This window comes from Parus major, chromosome 20 (genome assembly GCF_001522545.3).
Source record: "Parus major isolate Abel chromosome 20, Parus_major1.1, whole genome shotgun sequence".
NCBI classification, from domain to species: domain Eukaryota; kingdom Metazoa; phylum Chordata; class Aves; order Passeriformes; family Paridae; genus Parus; species Parus major.
The window spans coordinates 5,971,273-5,992,554 of NC_031788.1; the positions used below are offsets into that span (position 1 = coordinate 5,971,273).

At 55.2% G+C, this 21,282-nt stretch overlaps 2 protein-coding genes across 2 annotated transcripts in view; both read right to left on the bottom strand.

Moving 5' to 3' along the window:
• HNF4A (hepatocyte nuclear factor 4 alpha) overlaps positions 1-8,624 on the bottom strand; it is a 35,269-nt gene extending 26,645 nt beyond the window's left edge. The window contains exon 1 of the mRNA XM_015647688.3: positions 8,453-8,624. Coding sequence (XP_015503174.1) covers positions 8,453-8,501 — 49 coding nt within the window. The 5' untranslated portion in view covers positions 8,502-8,624. The remainder of the gene's footprint in view (positions 1-8,452) is intronic.
• A 1,311-nt stretch (positions 8,625-9,935) lies between these two features.
• Positions 9,936-14,342, bottom strand: R3HDML (R3H domain containing like). Its single transcript, XM_033519133.1, has 5 exons — positions 13,983-14,342; positions 12,641-12,759; positions 11,985-12,117; positions 10,813-10,928; positions 9,936-10,712 (listed from the first exon to the last, which is right to left on the bottom strand). The coding sequence occupies exons 1-5, from the start codon at positions 14,241-14,243 to the stop codon at positions 10,580-10,582; spliced, it is 762 nt and encodes a 253-aa protein (XP_033375024.1). The 5' UTR covers positions 14,244-14,342; the 3' UTR covers positions 9,936-10,579.
• Positions 14,343-21,282: the final 6,940 nt, after the last annotated feature.

Here is a 21,282-nt window from a genome sequence, read left to right on the forward strand (position 1 = left end):
ACCATACTGCCCATGTTGGGGCATCTCCCTCTTGAGCCCCAGAACTAACCTGGAGCCATCACCACCCACAAACCTGGTATGTTCACCCTGCAAAAAGCAAAACAGAGACATGGGGGTCCCATCCGGTGGGGACCAGCAATACCAGTGGGAATGAGCATGTTCTGGCAGCTCCAAATCCACACTGGAGACCCTGTCAATGCCCTTCATTCACATAAACTCTGCAGCGCTGGTTATGCAGCTGCTTCTCTCCCTGCTGAAGTGCTGGGGGAGCAGGGGGGTACCTGGTGTTTCCTGGAACAGGTCGTATCTGCTGCCATTCATCTTCCAGGGGCGCTCAGCTGCGAGGGCAGAGCTAGGGAAGTCTTGCCCCTGGATGGGGCTGTGCAGCCGGCGAGCCCCGCGCGGGCAGCGGGGCACGAGCCATGCCCAGGAGCTGCTTGTGGCGCAGAGGCAGGGACAGGCTAATCCCTTAATGCTGGTCACAATGAGATTTGATGGGGAGCAGGAGTTTGTGCTGCAGAGCTGCAGGTTTTAAAGGGTTCTGGCCACTGCCCGGAGGAAAATTCTAAGGTGGCTCTGGGTGTGTGCCCTGCTGCCAGTGCCCACAGCGATGCCCGCTGCTTTCTGGGCCACCTTTCCGAGGTCCCTCACCCTCCTCTCTGGCCTGCCACTGCGTTTCTTTAGGACAGGGAGTACCTGACCGTCTGTGCAGCCCTGGAGGTTGATCCAGAAAATGTGCCTGGGTGTGTCTAACAGCAGGAGTGGGTCTGGCTCCTCCGAGAGAAGCTGACTGCTTTTGCTTTAAAATGTTTCTATATAAATAACCAGAACACCGTGTCCTTGAGCAACAATCTTGTTTTCCCCTCCCAGCTAACATCACAACACAGGATGGCTCAATGCAGAGGGGAGCAGGGACACTGCTGAACACCCCAAATTTTCTCCTTTGCAGGAAGTGTGTTCTGGCAAGTGTGGGCCTGTTTATAATGGAGGAGGAAAATGGTGTGAGGGAATAGAGTGGCACTTCACTGGGGTTTCACAGGCACTGAGTGGATTGCTGAAAGGGAGGCCTGGGCACCTCTGAATTCAGCCTTGGGCTGCATGGCTGTGACCCAACTAGAGCCGGGTCTTATCAGCCTCTGTGTCCAGAAGAACCAATTCAGCAACAGACCCACCTGAAACACCCATTTCCCTGCATTTTCCTTCCTCCTCAGATGGCTCTTTTCCTGCCAAGCTCACCTGTGCTTTTGCTGTGCCAAGGAGAAGAGAGCTCATTCCCACCCTCCAGCCATCAGGTCCCAAGCACCACCTCAAAGGCACTACTCTAATGGAGCAAAAGCATTCCCAAGCCATTCTGTCTCCACAAGCTTCTGCTTCCACTCAGAACTGCCTGAGTTATATTTGAGTTAATTTGGAGTGCCCACAGTCAGCAACTTCCAGAATGCTGCTGGTGGGTCAGGAATGGGGAGTGACCAGCAGCTCTGTCCCTCAGCTCTGTGCCCAGGGAGGGGACCAGCAGCTCTGTCCTCAGCTCTGTGCCCAGGGAGGGGACCAGCAGCTCTGTCCTCAGCTTTGTGCCCAGGGAGGAGACCAGCAGCTCTGTCCTCAGCTCTGTGCCCAGGGAGGAGACCAGCAGCTCTGCCATCAGCTCTTTGCTGGCAACAGGGGCTGATGCACAACATTCCCACGTGGAGCAGGGGAGCAGCATCAAGGGCAGGGCTGGGACTGAACTGTGCATAACCCCATGACACCCCCATGCACCCCTGTGTTGCCACACAGGTTTTAGTGGCTGTAACAGGGAAACACACCCAAGTCAACAGACATTTCTCCCAGACAATGGCAGTCTCCAGGCACACGCCCATGGATGAGCCACAGGCAGCACTCAGCTCTGCTTCCACCACCTCGGTCCCACCACCTTGGTGGCAGCAGACTCCAGGCAGGGGAGTAGCCAGGGCTGTGGATCTGAAGCCTGGCTGTTTGTCCCCTTGTCCCTCCTGCCTCCTTATTCCACTCTTCATTTCCTGTTGCCACCTTTGGCCTGCCAGCACTAAGCTCTGCATGAGCCCTCAGGCATCCATCAGAGCTTTGTCCATTCTTCCCTGCTGGGCCACTTCCACCTGAGCGTGTCCCTGGCACAGGACCTGCTCAGGCTGCAGGTGAGAGGCTGCTGAGCTGGATGGGGACCTGCAGCAGTTGTTACTTTACACCTTCTGCTGAGCCCCTGGTGCTGCCCTGTCCATTAACCTGACACCATGCCCAGCCTCACAGCCCATGGCAAGATTCATTGGGTGGTGTTAGTGAATCCTCTTCCCAGGCTGAGCTGCTGCTTTTCACCAGGGTGGTGGGGTGGCTGCTGCCATCCCACCTGCTGGATGGGCTGCAGGCATTGTCCAGCTGGATGGGAGCCAGGGCAGGCTGGAATGCTGCAGAGGAGCAGCACCAGCCTCTTCCCATGGGGTATCAAGGCTTTGGGGACCGTGTGGCAAAATGATCAGCATCCCTTGGGAACAGAGGGGGAGAGAAGTGGCTGAGTGGGGCAGGAGGAGCTGGGCTCTGACTCCATGAAGGGCACTGGGCCATAAACCCGGCACGGTGGCTGTCGTTTGTGTGTCGGCAAACATGTTGAGTGGGCTCGACTATTGATTCTGACCGTATAAACCGGTGTTGTGGCACTTGTTCAGGTTTGTGCAGGTTTTACAGCTCTTGTTATGAGAAGTGCCCATGTATTTGGTTTTGCTCCTTCCTTCAGGTCTATGTGTTGACATTGGCTCTCCTAACCAGAGCGTTGGACCATGCCAGGAAGCTGAGTGTGTGTCTCTCCTTGTGTTTCCCACTTTACCAGGGGTTATCACCTTTCAAAGCTCACACACACCCATGGCTGGGACAGGTTTCTGGTGCAGAGGCAGGTGAAAGGTGTCTGCTGGTCCCCACCACTGGCTGGTGGGTTTGGGTTCCCTGTGCTCAGTGACAGGAGATGAGCACCCACCCTGACAGATGGATGAGCAAGGATGCAGGGTTTGCAGACTTGTTGGGATTTGTTGCAGACTGCCCTGGGAAGTCTGGAGTGGAATGAGCAAGGTCTGAGGTCTGTAGGGCTGTGATGAAGATCAGGCTGTCAAACCAACTTGCACATGCAGAGAAGGAGAAGGTGTCCCCAGAGCATCATCACAGAGGATTTGGGCTATGCCTGGTCACCTACAGTGGAGGCACACACTATCACCCATTCCCTGCCTCCAATCCATTTCCCAGCAGGAGCTTCCAGCATCAGGGACACCTTGGTGCTGGAGGCTCAAGGGCTTGAGCTCACAGTGATGGTCCCCATCTGTCTCTCAGCACCAGACCTCCATTACTGTGGGGATCAGCTGGAATCCCTCTGGTGACTGCAGGATTTTGGGATAGGAAGTCTGGTCAGCCTGGCAGAGCCAGGGTCTGTTTGCTCCTTGACTGCTGGTGCATTTTCACAGCCACTTGCTCTGCATGAGCTGCTCCTCCCACCCCTTTGGTGCAGCATCCTGAGCCTACCTTTATTTTTTGAGACATGTATTTCCTGAAGGGATTTACTGAGTAATCTCTCTTGATGCCCAGGCTGAAGCTTGGACAGGAGCCATTCCTGGGAGTAATTGCTTGTGGGACCCAGCTTTGCTCAGAGGCCCCGGTGCCTCTGCCCAGGACAGGAGGGCAGACCCCTCAGCCCCGGGTTCACCATACAACCCCTACCTTCAAACTCACCTTCCATGAAAATTCTGCAACATTTGCCATTTCCACATACATTTCTGCCAGGAACCTTGTTTGCTTGAATATTTGAGGAAAGCAAACAGAGAAGGAGCCTGAACACAAACAGTCATGGATGTTTTTTTGCAGTCTTTGCCCTGTTCTAACCCCAAGCCTGCCGGCAGGAACGAGCCTGATGTACCCCTTGGCTCTGCCCTGTGTGCTGCCCTGTCCCCCACTGCTGGCCCTGGTCCTGCTGCAAATACTGCTGTATGTTAAAGAAACTCACTCAGCCCTTGCTGTCTGTGGGACCACCATCACTCACACCCCTTTGCACTCATGCTAAGTAAACATTGTTTAATGCCATTTAAGAAATGTCAGCAGATGACTAACAGAGTACGACTGGCAGACCTACACCTGCCCTGCTGAGCTCAGAACATCTCTCAGACACTCCTCAAGCCTTCCTGAGCCTCTTGCTGCTCACCTTCCAGAGCTGGAGCTCATTTCCTGCTGACAGCAGCCCTCTGGGCTCACTCTCTCTATAAAAATACCATTGTGTTTCAAGCTAAGCCCGAGTTGAGGGTGTGCTGCTGGCCCCATAAATGGCTGGAATGAGGTGGGAGAAGTCACAGCCCTGTGGGTAAGTGCAGACACCCTGTGACACTGAGCAGCATCCCCAGCTCTTCCCCATGGGAACCTTCACCAAGCACCAGAAAACAGCTCTTGGGAGCAGGCCAAGGTGCTAACACAGTGATTGTCCCTTTTGCATCCCAGCAAATACCTGTGTTTATTCCTGGCTGCACCAATACCCTGCTCAGGCACTGGAATGTGCTGACCTTGCCAGCACCAGTGTTACAGCCACCCCAACATCCAGCAGGCATGGCCAGAGTGGGAACAAGGAGGGGGGATGTGCCAGGTGTCCTAAGACACATCAGTCCCTGCTGGCTGCTAGGCCATGGACACAGAGAACAAGGAGTAAACAGAGGAGTCAAAGAGCAGCTGACATGAGCAGTCAAGGAGGAAAAGTTCAGTTGAGGTCATATCTAGAGGAAACTTGTAAAAAACTTGATGCATTTGGCAGTGAAAATTAAAAATACTCAGGAAATCGGCCCCCTCTTCTGTTTCTCAGTTGAAACTATTCCCCACATCTGACCAGAGCTCCTGAGCAGCAATGACGTCTCGCATTTTTCAGCTGTTTTCCAAAGCTGCTTTACTGCTCAGGGCCAGCCCTGATCATGCACTGGTCCCTGCTGTAACCACCAGCCCTGGGGATCCCCAGCTCTGAGAAGATCCAAAATATGAAGGAGTGGTGCTGCCTGCACTGGGATTGACACCAATTACCCAAATTGTGCCCAAGTCTCAGTGGGAGTACAAAGGTGGGTCAAGGGGCCCATCCCTTCCTCGCTGCCCAGAAGATGTTCCCCTTGCCCCCTCTCCATCCTCCACCTTCTCACACACCTGTTTGCAACTTCCTGCAGGGATTTAGCACCAGTGGAGCCCTTTCCAGCTCACAGCCTGTCCTCAGGTTCTGATGAGGATTTTGAATGTGCCTCCAGCTCCACATCTCTCCAAAGCTGCAGCATCAGTCCCTTGTCCCCCAAGGACCCACCCAGGGTGCTGGGGACAGGCCAGCTTTGTCACTGCCTGGCAGGGCATCCTCCAAGTCCTTTACACAAGGCACAGGTCTGATGGGAGGGAAATAAGTGCCCCTAGGGTGTCGTTTAGGGGAAATACTGGTGATAGTCTGGAGCAGGGATGGATGGGGAGGGTTGCAGTAACTGCAGTGGGGGGATGCTCCTACTGATGCCACCACTGCCAAGAGAGGGCCAGACCTGCTTTCTGTCCCGAGGCTGAATGCCAGTGCCAAGCTTCCCCATGGGAATATACCCCTGGCTTCAGATGGATGCTGAAATCCTGAAGCTCCTAAGACAGATGGGGAGAAGGGAAAAACAGAAAAATCTTTCCATCTTCCAAAAGAAACTGAAAATAACTCTGTGACCCTCTCCAAGGCTGAAGGCTCCTCTGGAGGACCATGGTGTGCCCCCATCAGGCATGCCAGCTCCATGGCCTGTCCTGCTGAGGGCTGGGAGCTGCTGGCTGCAAGGGCATCACTATGGGCATGGCTGGGGCTCAGCACCACCACTGCTGTGTGAGCACCCATCCTGCTTTCAAAGGGAATAAACTTCCCTTTTTTGGGAAGGGTTTGACCACCACCTTGCCATCTGCAGGGCTGCTGTGCCCCCTCTGCTGCCCAGCACCAACCCAACCCTACAGAGCTGCTGGGGAAGCCAGGCACTGCCCAGTCCCACATCCCACCAACCCTTCCTCACCTCTATTTGGATAACTTTTTCACCCAATTTATTTATGAGGACTCCCCTCCTTCTGCCAACACTCTGAGTTTCCTCTCGCTTTAGTCTGGGAGGCCCATCTCACTTTTTTATTCTTATTATTTCTCTCTCCCCCTTGCCTGGCCCCAGGCTTGCAGCGGGTGCCAGCCAGAGCCTGCTTTTGTTCAGCCACAGGAGCAGATGGGGAGAGCAGCCACAGGTGGGATGGGCAGTGATTCCTCCCCATCCACCCCACAGCACCTGGCTCTGCCTGCACTTGCCCAGGCTCAGCACGTGGCTCACTTACTGACTCTCAGACTGAAAAGTTAAAACCAACTTTAAAAATCATAATTAATAAAAATAATTTTTAAAAAATTCAGGAGAAAATTACTGTCAGAAAAGTTTACTTGCCTGTGTTTAATGTCACTGATGTTGGGGGCAAAGCTGGATGCAGGCACCCTGGATGTGGGCACAGCCAGACCTGGCCACCCTGCACCACCAGGTCTCCCAGGCTGATGGGAACATCCCTTGACCCTCCCCTTCTCCAAATGAGGTGCAAGTCAGTCTGTGAGCTGGCTGGGTCAGGAGCTGTCTCCCACCAGCAGCAGGGGCTTCATCCAGGAGGATGCTCAGCACTGGCTCCTCCTGGGCCACCTCTCACCCCAGCATCTGACCCTCTGCACATCTCAGAGGTATCAATCCTTCGTTTCACCAGCTCACACTTGTCCTTCACCACGGGCCCCTTGCACTTTGTCCAAGCAGCACCAGCTGGACATAAAGACACAACTTGCACTAAACAGACCAAAACCTGGACAGTGTTTTCTGGGCATTTTGCTGCTGCTGGCTCTTGCAGCTCAGAGGCAGGAGTGAACAGAGCTCCTCCAGAGACCCGGCTCCTGCGGGCTGGGGATGCACAAATGAGCAACCTGATAAAAGCAGGTTAAAACAGCATTCCATGACTGCTTGATCACAACTGCCTGCTCCAGCCCAGGCCAGTGACACTGGAGCAGATCCTATACAATTCCTACACATTTCCATTGCCCTAGGCCATGGACCCACTGAAATGCTGATATGCCCTGTGCCTGCCATGGCTCACCATGGGGTGATGTGACCTGAAATGATCTGCAGGGTACTAAAGTGCTGGGGGCTGAGGCAAGGAGGCACAAGGCAGAATGCCACGACAGAGGTGGGCTGGGGCTGGAGGTGACACCCGTGGGAGGCTGCAGGCCTGGATCAAGGGAAGCAACCACCCAAAGAGAGGCCATGAGCAAAGTGCAAAAAGGTGTCCTGTGAGTCCCAGAAGCCCTCCTGGGTCCTGGGTTTGCATACACAGTATCTGGGAGGTGGGCTGGGCAGGGGCTGCACACTTGTAAAAGAGAAGAGGAGCAGGACATGAAAAACAGGGTGAGGAAAGGAAAGGTAGTATGATGGAGAGCCTCATGAGGTGTGATGGAAAGCCAGGGGAAACAATGGAGAGCCCTGGAGAGCCATGAGGAACTGATGGAGAGCCACAAGGAAGTGCTGGAGAGCCATGAAGATGTGATGGAGAACCTCATAACTGTGAGACCTCAACTGCTGGGACCTCACTGCACAGCCTGGCCATGCCCAGGGAACCAGGACTCCCAGAACACACAGGACCAAACCTGCTGTATGGGGATGCTGGCACAGTTGTCCCATCCTGAGGATAACGATGTCAGCCCGGGCAGGGGCACCTGTCCCCCGGGGCCCAGGTGCATTTGTTGGCTGTTGGCATCTGGCACAACCAAGGAGCACAAGACGGGGCTGCTCCAGGCTGGTGCCCGCTGTGCCACACCGGGAGCACGGACACAGGCCTGGCAGGCATCTCCCCGTGGCCAGGTGCCCAGGCAGCATTGTGCCACCTGGTGCTGAGCCCCACAGAGGCTGGAGGCTGCTGCTTGTCCAGGCACTACACTCCCTGCCGGGAAGCCAGCCCAGCCGTAACGCTGGTCCTCGGCAGGAGCGCGGCGCTGGCACAGCCCGCTGTGCCCACTCACGCAGCCCGGGCGTGCCACGAGCCACCTGCAGCCTGTGCATCGGGGCTGGCTGTGTGTCCTAGGGCAGCACTTCACCTCCTCTAAACTGCTGCCACTTGCGCTGCGAGCCCGGCAGCAGCAGCCCCTCTGCCAGCACGTGGGGCCACGCTGCTCCCTCGGGCACGTGCCTTCCTCTTTGGGTCAAGCAGAGTGAAAGAGAGAAAAATACACACAGAGGATTTACATATCAAAATCAACCAGAACCCTTCTCCTGCCTCCATCTCCAGCCTTTGCAGATGCCTGAGGCAGCGGGGAGCGCGGCGGGGCTGGGCCGTGGGGCTGGGGGCTGCTGGCTGCTCCCAGCCCCGCTTCCCGCGAGCGACGCCAGGCCGGCAGCGCGGGCGATGGGAACGCTGTACTCACCATATGGAGCCTCCATCTTAGCGCTTAGCTGGGTGCTTACATTGACCATGTCTCGCCGGCTACTGCTATGGGCACTTGGGGCGAAAACCAGAGGAAGTAGAGGAATAAAAAAGAAATCTAAATAAATAAATAAAAATGTCTCTCACTAAGGAACTAGGTGAAGGCAGGAGGGAGCGCGGAGAGGCAGGGCGAGGAAACCTGCCTCTCCTGTTATCTTATTGATTCGCTTAATCAGGGCTAATGTGGGTGGAGATGTTAAATAGTAACCAAGCTCTTATGGAAACCAATCTGCAAGGTGCCGTTGCTGTAGCTATAGTAACTGCTGCCAAGCTAGAAACTCAAACACGGCTTTTACTGGACTCTTTTGGGGCTCCCGCTTCCAGATGGTGTCAAGGCCGGGGCAGCCGCCGGGCCGGGGTTCAGCCCTGGCCACAGGGAGTCAGGGCTGCTGGATCCAGCTCTGCGGTGCTGCAGCGTTTTGTGCCATCGCCCACCCAGGTCTGAGCCTGTATACAGCGAAGGGCAAACACAGCCTGGGGGGCCAGGGGCTGTGGGACCAGTGTAGGGACTGGCAATGGCACAGCAGAGCCTGGCTGAGGCACAAGAGGCAAAACGCCCAGGCCGTGAGCTGGGGCTTGTCAGCCTGGTGCCAAAGCAGAGAGGTTGCTTGGGGATGGGGAGATGCAGGGATGCTGTGGTGGGATGCAGGTTGATTCCCTGAGCACAAAACTGGGCACAGGGTGCTTGCAGCTCCTCTCCATCTATCTTTGCTCCCCAAATTGGGGGTACTCATGAGGTGCCACAGACACTTATGGTCATCTGTGCTCCCTCTGAGACTGCTGCATCCAGGACCTCATGGTGGCAGATGTGCAGATGGGCTCCCCCAACCTCCCCACGAGGCTGTGGCAGCCCCTGTGCCACTGGGTGCCCCATGACTGGAGCAGTCTGGGCTGCCAGGGGCTGTGCTGAGGCCAGCAGGGCCATGTGCAAAGAAGTGTTGCTGAAAGGACACCAAGTACATGGGGAATCCAGAGCTGAAGCTGAAAAAATGATTATCCATCAGCACAGAGCCTTCCATATCTCCTGAAAATCTCAGGAAGAGGCCAGGCTGGAGGAGGCACAGATCCTTGCCATTCTCAGGATCCCCCCAAAACCTCAGCTATTGAAATCCTGCAGCCCCGAGGGGGCAAAATGAAGGATATCTGCTCCTCTGAAAAGCACATCCCAAGGGAGCGTGCAGTGGGGAGAGTGCTGCTGGATGCAAAGGGCTGCAGGAACCCACAGCTGAATGCTCAAATCCAAGGACTTGTAATTCAGGAATCCCCGAGTCTGCTGGGTGCTGAGAGGTTCTAGAGAGGGAGGGGATGTGGATAATGGGGTGCTCAGTGGCACTGGGGGCGAGGTAGAGTAGTGGGATGGTGTGGGACAGCCTGGGAGGGACAGGGAGTTTGTGGACCTTCAGCGTCGTCATCACCTCGTGTCCCAGCAGTGCTGGCTTCTCCCACACGATGGAGCAAAGCACCCAGGAATCTCCTGTGCCCACAGCCCTTGGCCCCACCGAAAGCTTCTGCACCCCCTTTGCTGCTCACCCCCAAAACCAGAGCAAAGGCAATGACTCGGTGTCACCCCGAGGCTTCAGGCTGTGAGTAAGGCAGAACCAACAGCATGGGGGTCTCCAGGCTGCTTTATTGGGGGGCTCAGAGCTGGGAGCCCCACAGTCAGAGGGGCTGCTATGGAGCAGGAGCATGATTGGGGCTCCCCACTTATCCAGCTGCTCACCACAAGGGGAACGTCTTGGTATTCACTTGCACCAACCTCTGCCTCAGCACCGGGGGGGAAGAGGGGAAAGGAGCCCCAGTCTGCAGAGCAGGGACCATGCCAGCCAGCCCCACTCCCTCCATGGACCCCTAAACCATCCCTATTTCAGAAAACAGGGACCTGAACTGTCCCTAGTTCCCCCAAAGTGGGAAGCAGACAGACAACACTGCTGGAGAGGTGTTAGAAAAGCATTTTCCTACATGGCATTAGGGAAGCAGGTTGGACAGCCAGGCTGCCGAGGGGGTCAGTGTTATAAATAATTCTTGTTCGCCCCATTCCATTCCCAGGGCTCCTCCTGGGGCTGCAGCCCTAGAACCAGCTGACTTGGTTGGATTTGACTCCGGTGAAGCACATGTTGTTGGAGCAGCCCCCGCCGTAGGTGGGGGGGCAGGCTGAGCACGGCCGCCCCACCTTGTAGGGCGCTTCTCCCAACCAGTTGCCCCTAAAAAGAGAGGAGGGTGACAGCTCTGAGCATCATCAGCCACTGCTGACACTGGAGTGGGGAGGGAGGATGGCTCGGGGGGCTCTCCCCAGTCACTTACTTGATGGCGTAGTTGCAGACGAGGAGGATGGCGTGGCGCCACGTGCTGCCCCACACACGCACGTTGGCACAGGTGCCCAGGGCACAGCCCAGGCGGCTGGAGGTGGCCCACACCATCTGTGCCAGGACAGAGAACAGACACTGTTGGTGTCCATCCACCCAGACATCCCACAGCTGATAGCCCCAGGACACCAGTACAGGGCTCTGTCCCACCAGGGAATCACATCCCAGCTGCCCCAGTCTCTTTGGCTGGATGCTGTCCCATCACAGAGGGAGTGCTTAGTTACCAGAGGGTGACTTTCTGCTCTCTCTCCCCTACCTGCAACCTGCACTGCCCTGCACAGGATTGCCTTGCCTCGCTCACATCCATGAGCAGCAGAGTCTGGGCCAGTGCTCCAATTTACCCAGATTAGCTCCTAAACCTCACACTGAAACACAGCCAGTTTACCCTGCACACAGGGAGATCAGGCAAAGACAAAAGCTCCTCCTTAGGCCTTTCCAGGTTGAATCTCTTCCATAAAAAGTGTATATTGCCCTTTTGCAACCAAGAGCATCCCTGAGTACCCCCATGTATGAGCCACATGGGGATGCAGATGCTCAGGTAAAGGTTGGAGCTGTGAAGAAGAGGTAGTGGGGATGGCACAGCTCTGCTGCCAGGCAGAAAAACAGAGTTTTCCACCTTGTGCTGGCCAGGCTTTGTCAGGATGTGCCAGGGAATGAAGGGGCTGCATTCCCAGGGAGCCAGAAACAGCTGGGTGCTATGCAGCTGTTCCATCACAGAGAAGACGATTCATGCTTGGCAAAAGTACAAAGTGGCTTATTTTTTTCTCTTCACCACCTTTAAGTTGCCAGAGGTGCGCTGAGAAGAGAAAGGCCAAAGGAGGGGGAAAAAGCTTTTTAAAAAGTGGAAACCTCCTTGCCAACTGGCCAGAAGGTCCCAGCTGCTCCTCCAGTGAGTTGTGAGCTGCTGGGACCTTCCTGCAACAGCCCAAATGCTAGAAAAACCTAGGATGGGAGGCCATCGATGGCATCCCTCCAGCAGATACACTGCCAGCTGCCAGGACCACTGCCTGATCTGAAGCTGGCAGCTGCCAGGGTTTGATCCTGGATCCCAGGAGCTGTGAGATGCCCAAGGCTCCCCTTTGCATCTGGATGCAGGGCTGTGGTGCTCACCTGCGTGTAGTGGCTGCAGACGGAGCCGCTGCATTTGGAGGGGCAGCGGGGGTTGCACTCACGGGGGTGGGGGAAGGAGTAGTGCTGCTTCTCCTGGTGCCAGGATTTCACCATGTCCATGACAGAGCGGTACCTGCAGTGGTGAGACAGGTCACCTGGATCTCCTCCACATCAGAGCTGATGGGTGAAGGAAAGGAAGGGAAGGCTCCACACTGAGGAAGTGGGGGAGAGGAATGGTTTGGAGCCAGGGCCCATTGGGAACAAGCATTCCTGGGAAAAAGGGGGGTAATGACATCCTTGTGCAAAGCCCACTTGTGCTCAAGGCCAGAAGACCATAGACACCTGAGCTCAGGCACATGGAGGAGATGCAGGACCCATAACCCCTGGTCCAGGTGCCTGGCAGAGAGGGCAGTAATGGCACACTTCCCAAATTAACAGCAAGCACCTCTGCTTTCCTGTATTTACCCATCTGTGAGAGCTGGCCCCTCCTCCTCCCCCCCAGGGTCCTTGATGTGACTCTCAGCTCTATCTCACTCCTGTGCAATGCCAGCTCAGAGCCCCTCTGCTCCTTGACTGAGGGGCTGCTGCTGCTGCTCCTCCAGCACTGTGGGGTGTGAGGGTTTCCCAGGAGCTCACTCTGCCTGCAGGGCACTCACCTGCCCGATTGGATGGAGAGGTTCTGTCCCACATACTTCATCAGCTCAGGGGGGCCGTGGTCCCACAGGCAGCGCGCAGCCCACGCCTCCGCTGCCCTGGCCAGCCGCTCATCCCACACCTTCACGGGAAAGGAAAAGGGCAGGCAGGAGTCTTGGCTTCCCACAGGAGGGAAGAGGAGAAACCTGCTCCCTTGTGCTCTGGGGGTTTTCTGAACACCCTTGAGTGTCCAAAATACATGGATCATGCAGCAGGCTAGAACATGCCCAGGGGAACAAGGGACAGCAGCACGTCCAGGAGCAATGGACCTCCCCAGCTGCTGCCACAGCGCCTGCACACACAACACAGCAGAGCAGGGATGTCCTACAGCCCTGCAAGCCCTGTGTGTGTGATTCCCTCCGGGAATGAGCTCCTGCACAAGGTGGAGCTGAGCACAGGGGTGAAACCTTGCAGCCCTGTGCTGCTGCAGCTCACAGCTGTCCCAGCCCTCAGTGCAGCCCTGGCCACAGCCTGACCGGTGAGCACAGCTGGTCCCTTCATGCATTATTTAAAGCTTCCTCACCCATCCTGAACGCCTTTGGGGAGATGCCTGTGTGAGTTATTTTGGAAGGCAGGAATTTAGGCCAAGCAAGAAGCAGTGCAGGATGCTCCCGGGCATGTCTGACCTGCTCTGGTACCCAGCAAGCTGGGCTGCTATGTGCTTCTCCCAAACTGCATCCAGGGACCACCCAGCTGCTCCCTCAGAGCTCTGGTCCCCTTCCTGAGAGCAGAGCAGCATGTGGCACCTCCTGAGCTCCTCCTGGGGGACCTTTAGGGTGGGGTCAGGAGCTCCAAGCAGGGTGGGCAGAATTTGGGGAAAGCTCTGCCCAGGGTGACCCTCATCTGGAGCTGCCCAACCTGTCAGGGCTGTGCATCCCCTCCTTGACTCCTGCATGTTTCTTCTCCTGGGAGCTGGCACCACTTGGAACACTCAAAGAGGACCCTGGAGATCATGGTGGGATCATCCCTCACAGATGCAATCAGGGAAGAGGCTCCTGCCTGGGCTTTGGGTTGGGACCTGAGCTTTTCATGCTTGTAGCCACCTCCCAGACAGAGGCCCACAGATCCTAAATCTGCCCTCATGGGGAAACGTCTCTGTGCTGGGACTCCATCCCTCCTGCACAGAGGCTGCACGGGTCTGCTCAGCCCCTGGGACACAAAAAATCCCCCAGGGCACGTGTTCAGCCAGGAATCTGGCCAGCACCCTGACATCCCTGCTAGGCTGGGGCTCCCACATCAGAGGTGAAGCCCCTTGAGCCCACCAGGGCTGTGGACCCAAAACTACCCTACCACAGCCCAACTCACCATATATTCCATATTGGCAGCGGGGGGTGACACCTGTGCCCGCACTTGGTTGTGGTAGTCCAGGATGACACTCATGTCGTGGGGAGAGAGGTATCGCTTCCTCCGGCCCCGCGGGAGCCCCTCGCCCCACAGCAGCCCCGCGGCCGTGCCCTCGGGGGGGGACAGCAGCTCGGTGGCGTTGGGCAGCAGGAAGGAGCTGGACAGCTGTGTCACCCAGCAGCCCAAGGCTGTCAGGTACAGGTGCAAGTGGAGCACAGCCATGCCAGCCCACCTGGTGGGATCAGCCGGCAGATTTCTGCTCCTCACGGAGTTAAACAAGGACAAGGGGGATTGCTGGTCCCTGCTGCTGGTGTGCAGATCTAGGAGAGAAAACAACACAGGCACCACTCAGGATTGCAAACACCATGCAAGCACCACTTCCCAAAATAAGATGGAAACAAATATTCTTTTTTTTTTTCCTATTAATAATAGTAGTTTTTCCCTATTAAAAATAGTAATATTTAAAATTAATCTCTGTAATAACCTTATTTGTTAGAGCATATTCCCCAGGACTGTCAGGGAGATGCCTGGAGAATAGGTTTTCTTGTTTGTTTTAAAAAAAGATAAAATCAGTAGAAAGTCTCCCCCATTTTTTCACTTATGGCACATACCTGTGGCACAGGGGATAGTTAGGAGTATACTGAGTCACTGCAGCCGCCTGCCCTGTGGCTTCCCAGGAGTTTGGTTTGTTGAATAAATCCCCAGGAAATCACAGAACTCTCACACAGATAAAGAAACGCACGGCAATGCTTAAAAGCATTGTCGAGAAATCTTAATGACTCTGAAAATCTCGGGAAAAGAAGAACAGCCACTGCAAAAGCAGTCTTTTTAAAAAAAAAACAAAAAAAACCAAAAAAAAACCCAACAAAACGCTGGAATATCCCCTCATCCGTCAGGCGATGCACCTCCTAGCATCCCTGCCAGCCCTTCCCGGGCAGCGGGAGGATGTCGCAGGGGTACGTACCGTGAGCGCTGTGCCGGGAGCGGGCTGAGCTCCGAACAACCTGCCGGGGCAGATGCGGGAGGCTCGGCTCAGCCCCGCCGGGCAGCCCGCTGCGGCCGCTGACGCACAAGCTGCATCTTAACTCTTCCCCCGGGGAACGTCCTCAAGTTTGGAAAGAGCCCTGCCAGGAGATTTATAGGCTGGTGGATGCTCACGCAGGCACACGGAGCCCCGCACGGGGCCGGGGGGAGCGGGCAGAGCACGGCTCGATGCCTCGGCGGGCGCGGGGGCTGCTCCTCGCTGCTGCCTGCGGGTTTGTCCAGGCTACCTGCAGGGAGAGATTGACAAAGCCTCTCTCCTGTTCGCTCCCTAGCTGGGATCTTGCTGGAAGCGATGGACAGAGAAGAGAATGCAGGTCGGTGAGGGATGCAGAGGGGGGTTTGCCCCGTTAAGGACTCGCCAGGAGCCCCAGGGTCACCCCAAGTCTGTGCGAGCTTAGCAGATGGCAGAGATGTCCCTTTATGGGGGAGGCTGGGAGGGGACCTGGTGGCCACACAAGTCCCTGGGTCAGCAGCTCTCCCCGTTCCCGATGAAGCCACCTGCTGGGCTGGGCGCTGCCACCTGTGTGCAACCCAAGCAGCGGGGCTTGTCACAGCCCGCAGGGACTCTGCCTGTGGCCCCAGCGCTGACCCGGGCTGGCAGTGCCCAGCCAGGGTTATCTCAGGGGAAAGCAGCGGGCTGTGCTCCCTCCACTGTGCCCATGTGTCTGTCCCCAGGGAGGGAAATGGCTGTAACATCTGAAAGCCATATCCTGCAGCATCTTCCCTACAACATCCCACACAGTCACGACGCCGGGGGACAACTGAGTTATTGCAGGTCACAGAGACACCCGGCCAGCTGGAGGGGCTGCTTGCAATGCCTGTCACATCCTCCCACCGTGCTCAGAGCCAGCTCGGGTGGCCATGTGTGACCTGCAGCAGGGCTCGCTGCTGTCATCCCCCCATGCTACAGTGCCCAAGGTAAGCGAGGTGCTGCTCCCCCTGTGCCTCACCACGTCTGAGTTCACCACAGGTGGGTTTGGAGCCAGGATCTGGTTCTTCAGTGTCATGAGGAGGAGCACCAAGGCAAAACTCCCACTCCTGAGCTGGCAAGGGGCACAGAGATGGAGTGCAGAGAAGAGAAGGCAGTCCCACAGCAGCAGCAGGTCACTGCTTCTTGTGCTCACAGCTCTGACTGGGACAAGAGCTGAGGATCCCAGACCCGTAACTCCTGCCTGTGCAGGGACTGGCAGCATGTCCCAGAGCCTGGCTGGCTGCACCCAGCTGCCCCAGGGACCTGCTGTGCAGCAGAAGCTGACCAGGAGCTCAGGGAGGTGCAGACCTGAGCATGGAGCGGGAATAACGCCCAGGTGCTGAGCTGATGTGCTGTATCAGTACAGCCTCACCCTGCTGGGGGCCTCCAACAAAGGAGACCCTTTGTATATTTTTCCTGGCATTGTCTCTCTTGTAAAGTAGCTCAAGATGCTGTGGGCCCTGGGGAGCTGCTGAGATGTGTGCCAGAGGGGTATTTCCATCCACCCCCCAGCCAGGTGGGATGATGGCTGTGCCAGCGAGGAGACAGGGAAAACACAGCTGAGGCGTCTCTGGCCCCACTGCAGCACTGCAGGAGGGGATCCCTCAGTGCAGAGAGCAGCAGCACCCCATGAACCAGCAGGGCTGGGTATCCTGTGGGGGGCTGTGCTGTGCTGTGGATGGCACTGGGAATGCCAGGGTGTCAGGGTGGCTCCCATAGCCCTCCAGCTTTCCAGGCTGTAGGGATCTAACCTGCTCACCTTCCTGCACTGGCTCACCCCAAAACACCACCTCTCTGCAGGTGCTGGGCAAAGTGCCACCCCCAGTTTGCCAGTCCTGCAGATACCCCAGTTTCACGTTCATCCATGGGGACAGGCGTGTCAGCTCCAGGGGCCAGCAGCAGGACAGCGCTTCGTGCTGCACCAGGGGGGCAGGCACTGGTGCTGCCTCCCTCCACTCAGCCCCTGATATCAAATCTCTCATTAGCGAGGCTGGTAAAGGCAGTTTCATTCCCAGCAGATTAAAAAGGCAGATGGGGACATGCAGCAGTGATCTTAACTGGGCAGACTGGGAGGTGAAGCTGTTGCCAAGTGCACACTGAGGTAAGGACACTGGGGCTGTGTTGTGGAGAGGGTGGTTTTTAATGATCTATTATTTCACAAAAGAGAGAGCCCTGAGCAGCAAATGCTCATCCAGTGCTGAGAACTGCAAAACTTTTAATTTGGGACTTTTTTTGTGTGTGTTTTTGTCTCTCTGGGGGCTTGGGGAGAGTGAACCCACTGCAGCTCCCTCTGCCACGCAGCAGCTGAGCCTCTGCGCAGAGGCAAGGCGAGGGTTTTGTCTTGGGTGCAGATTGAAAGCACTGCTTAATCAGCACTCTGCGAGACAATCCAAATTCCAGGAACTGGAAGGGGTTTGTGTCCCTGCCAGGCGTAATATCCTGCAGCCCAGACTGGCCCGGCTGCCAAAGCACACGGTATCTGCAGCGAGGACCTTGCTGGGAGCCAAGAAGCACATGCATTCAGCTGGATACAGCAGCAGCAGGCAAATTCCCATTTTAATGAGCATCAGGGGGAACAAAAAAGATAAATCACTGAGTTCAAGCACTCTCTTGGCAAAGACACCCTCTGATGCTTTTATGACCAACAGACAGCAGCTCGCTCCAGAATAAGACATAATGGGACTTGCAGGATTTCTCTGTCATGTTTATTTCTCCCATCTGTTGGCTTTGGGCATCACCCATCACCCACATTCCAAGGTGGCAGACGGTGACATGAGCCCATGCAGGACTGAGCAGGGCTTTGCCCTTTGCTGACGTCAGGATCTGCTGTGGTCCCTGAGCGTCCTGATGCCTGGAGCAGGTCGATGTGGATTTCCATAGCAGGAGCCTTCTCTTTACTGGGGTAAAATAAAATGAAACCAAGCTCCTGTCTGAAGAAAACTTTCCCCAGGCAATGCACAAACTCTGTTGCTTGAGTAAAATATTGCCCTCCTATCAACTGGCAGAAAGTCTGATTTTCTGTCTCTACTGAAAGGTGTTCCTTTTCCCCAGTTCCACCCCAAAACATCAATAAAAGCTTCAGCTACCTTGGTGCCTACCTTGGCAGGGAAGGAAAGTGGGTCTTTTGGTAGAGTTTTGCATTTCTGGAGCCCTGTAGAGGTCCAGCATACCCAGAGCTTGGCTCCTCCTAACACATTATGAAGGGAGATCTTCCCTTTGACTTGGAGGTTGGAAGATTTGATCTCCACATCTTGTGAGTTGAGTAAACCCAGGCTGAGCTCCTGTACGTTCTTTTGTGACCTTCCAGGAGTGAAACACCTGTTGAGGTGTAACACAACTGAGATCAGTCCTGAAAGCTGAGGACTCCAAAGTCATCCTTCTTCCTGTTTAGGAGCAGTTCCTTATGAATACTGAATCCCTTACTGAGCTAAGCTGAACCTTGGAGGAAGAGCTACTGTCAAATCTCACACTGAAGAGGTGACCATCAACAGTGACTGGAGTTTTCCTGGAACCTTTCATACGATGCCCAGCACATCCCTCTGCTTCAGGTGCAATGTTCTCTCATAACCCACAGCTTCTGCCTGTGGATTTGCTAAGGTGAGAAAAAAAACTTTCCCATTTTATATACAGTGATGGTGGGGGGAGCCAGCAGTCAAGGGTATGGGCAGGAACTTGCATGTGTGGGTCTGACCATCCAGGCTGGGCTCAGCAGGGCAGCACAGAGCAGCCTTGCCCTCAGTCTGGCTTCTGACCTCTCTCCAAAAGTGACCTGGGCACTACAAGTAGCTCCAGGACTAATGCTTTTGAGTCCTGAAATAAAAACCACTTGTTTTGGGGTATTAATTAAGGTGGCCCTCAAGGCTGACATGATCCTCCATGAAGTCCTTGGTGAAGAGGTGGGTGCCAGCCCCCACCTCTCCCCACAGCACCTGTGGCACTGTCAGAGCTGTGGCCCCACCATCAGCCTGTGACTGCCTGAGAGGAAACTCTGATGGCAAATGGCTCCAGCCAGCACCAAGATATATTTGGAACCTTTGAAAGGTGAGAAAATTTTCCACTAGCTCTAGACATAAACATCTCTGAAGTCAAGCTCTGTGGACAGTAGTTGCTCGCAAAGGTATTTTTTAACAGTAACTGGGCTAAGTTTAGAAATTCACTTAAATAACACGGAAGCTCCTCTCAGCACAATTTGGGAGATAGTTTGCTGCTTGCTAACAAATGGTTGTTCAGTCCAGTTCTGTGGGTGTGTGATGGTCTCACTGCACACTGCCAGGGTGAGAAGAAACTCTCAGTGGGAAGAGGGACCCATCACACCCCGAGTCAGCTGAGAGCAAGACAGACCCAAACCTTGGAGCTGAACATCAGCTGTGACCTCCTCACCAGCTGCAACTAGGCTGGGTCCTGAGCCCCCCAGCCCCCCAGCAGTGCTGTGCCCACCACCCCATCCCCACTGCACACCCACAGCTCGCCCACACAGGTGCAGCCCACATCCAGCTGTGCCCACGGACATGTGCCAGAACCAGCAGCCCTGGAAACACGGTGCTGGTGGGGCTTGTAGTGTGCTGCTGCCAGCTTTCCACATGATTGTTTTCCAGGCTCAGTGGTGGGAAACCCATTGCTCACACCCAGGAGTCGTGGTGGGAATTTCCCATCTCACCAGCCTGCACAAAATTCGTCATCTGAGGTGAGCTGAGATCACGTCTTTCCTCATCATCTGTCACAGTAAGTGCTACCTGTGTAATGGCTGGAGTGCTGTGGCTCCAGCAAAGGGCTGGATCAGCTGCTGGACGGGGGCTAGTGCATCCCAGCCCCAAAAGCCCAAACCCGGGGAAGTGAAGTCAGGACACCCTGGCAGCCTCACCGTGTAATTTTCTTGCTTGGACCAGGGTGTGCCACAGCTTGACTGCAGCCCCTGTGTATTCAGTCCATTCCCTTTTTTTCCTAGACCAAAATTAAGATAGAAACTGAGCACCTGGCACTGATTCACAGGCAGGTTTTTTGTGGCTGCACAGGGAGGTCTTGTTCCCATTGCTCCTCTTCTTGGGGTGGCCCCACTGCTCACATGCCCAGAACTCCACTGAGACACCAGCAAACACCCTCTGGCCATCCCACCAGATCAGGGCTCCTCATCTCCAGTTGAAAAATGTTTTTGCTGTAGAAAAACACTGCCAGTGTTTGTTTGGCTCAGGTTAAATGACGGGGGCTAAAAGAGATGCTGCTTTTCCTCTCTGCCTCTGAAGGAAGAGGGAGATGTTTACACCCAGTGGGATGTTGGGATGGGTGTTGAGTTCTCCCTGGGGTCTGCCTGGGGCAGGAAGGAGGAGATGCAGCTTAGGTGGGTGATAATCATTCAAAGCCTGGGGGGATTTAAAAGCAGGCTCTGGTGAGCACAGGAAGGTGGTGCAGAAGGAAGGATGGAGCACAGGAGCTCTCAGGGCCATCCAGAGGTGATTCGGGGGTTTTGGGCAGGAAGGACGTGCCTACAGAGGCTCTGGGAATTTAAACATTTCTTCACAAGGCTGGGAAACAGCAGCAGTTCAGCTCTCCCCAACAGTGCTGAAACAGAGCAAGCACTTGACAGGTGACACGGGGATGAAATCCAGAAATTTTTGGTCTCCTGAGTGACACTGAGCAAACCACTTTCCATACATATTTCTCTACCCACACTCTCCCATCCTGATTGATCACATCTACCAGAGGACTCTGAGGGGTGCCTGTGACCTGTTCTGCATCAGAGCAAGTCTTGCCCTTCCAGGTGAGCAAGGCAGGACTATGCAGGATTTCTGTGACATCTGCCAGTTCCTGGCATTGAAGCTGAAAGGAGTCTGTGATATTTTTCCTCACTTTTAAAATCTCTTCCTGTACCTGCACATCTTGGGCCTTCCCGACTTCTGCCTAGGGAAAGTGAGAAGTCTGATGGACATTTTGTATTTCTCCTCCACTCTCCCATAAAGATATATTGTGAATCTTTGCCAAGAAATCTCCCTTTTCTCGTGGGACTTCCAAGCTTTACCATGTCCAGATGGTTGGATCGAAGCCACCAGATTTTTCTCTGCCTAGACAAGAAATTTCTCAGGTTCAGCCATGGAAGCTGAGAAGTTTGCAAGAACCCCGTTGCTCAAAGCTGGAAAAAAATCTAGAAAAGCAGAAATCGAGACTCTTGGGATGCTCTGCAAAATGGGAGCAAGTATCTCTGTCCTCTGTCCTGGTTCCTGTCCCTCTGTCCCTGCTCCTGTCCCTCTGTCC

What these genes read in the sequence shown, in the direction of transcription:
- R3HDML (XM_033519133.1), bottom strand. Translation starts at nt 14,243, where the DNA reads ATGGCTGTGCTCCACTTGCACCTGTACCTGACAGCCTTGGGCTGCTGG. An exon ending in CTGCCAATATGGAATATATG is followed by an intron (nt 12,760 to 13,982) that starts GTGAGTTGGGCT and finishes TTTCCCGTGAAG; the next exon opens with GTGTGGGATGAGCGGCTGGC. An exon ending in GTCTGCAACTACGCCATCAA is followed by an intron (nt 10,713 to 10,812) that starts GTAAGTGACTGG and finishes CTCTCTTTTTAG; the next exon opens with GGGCAACTGGTTGGGAGAAG.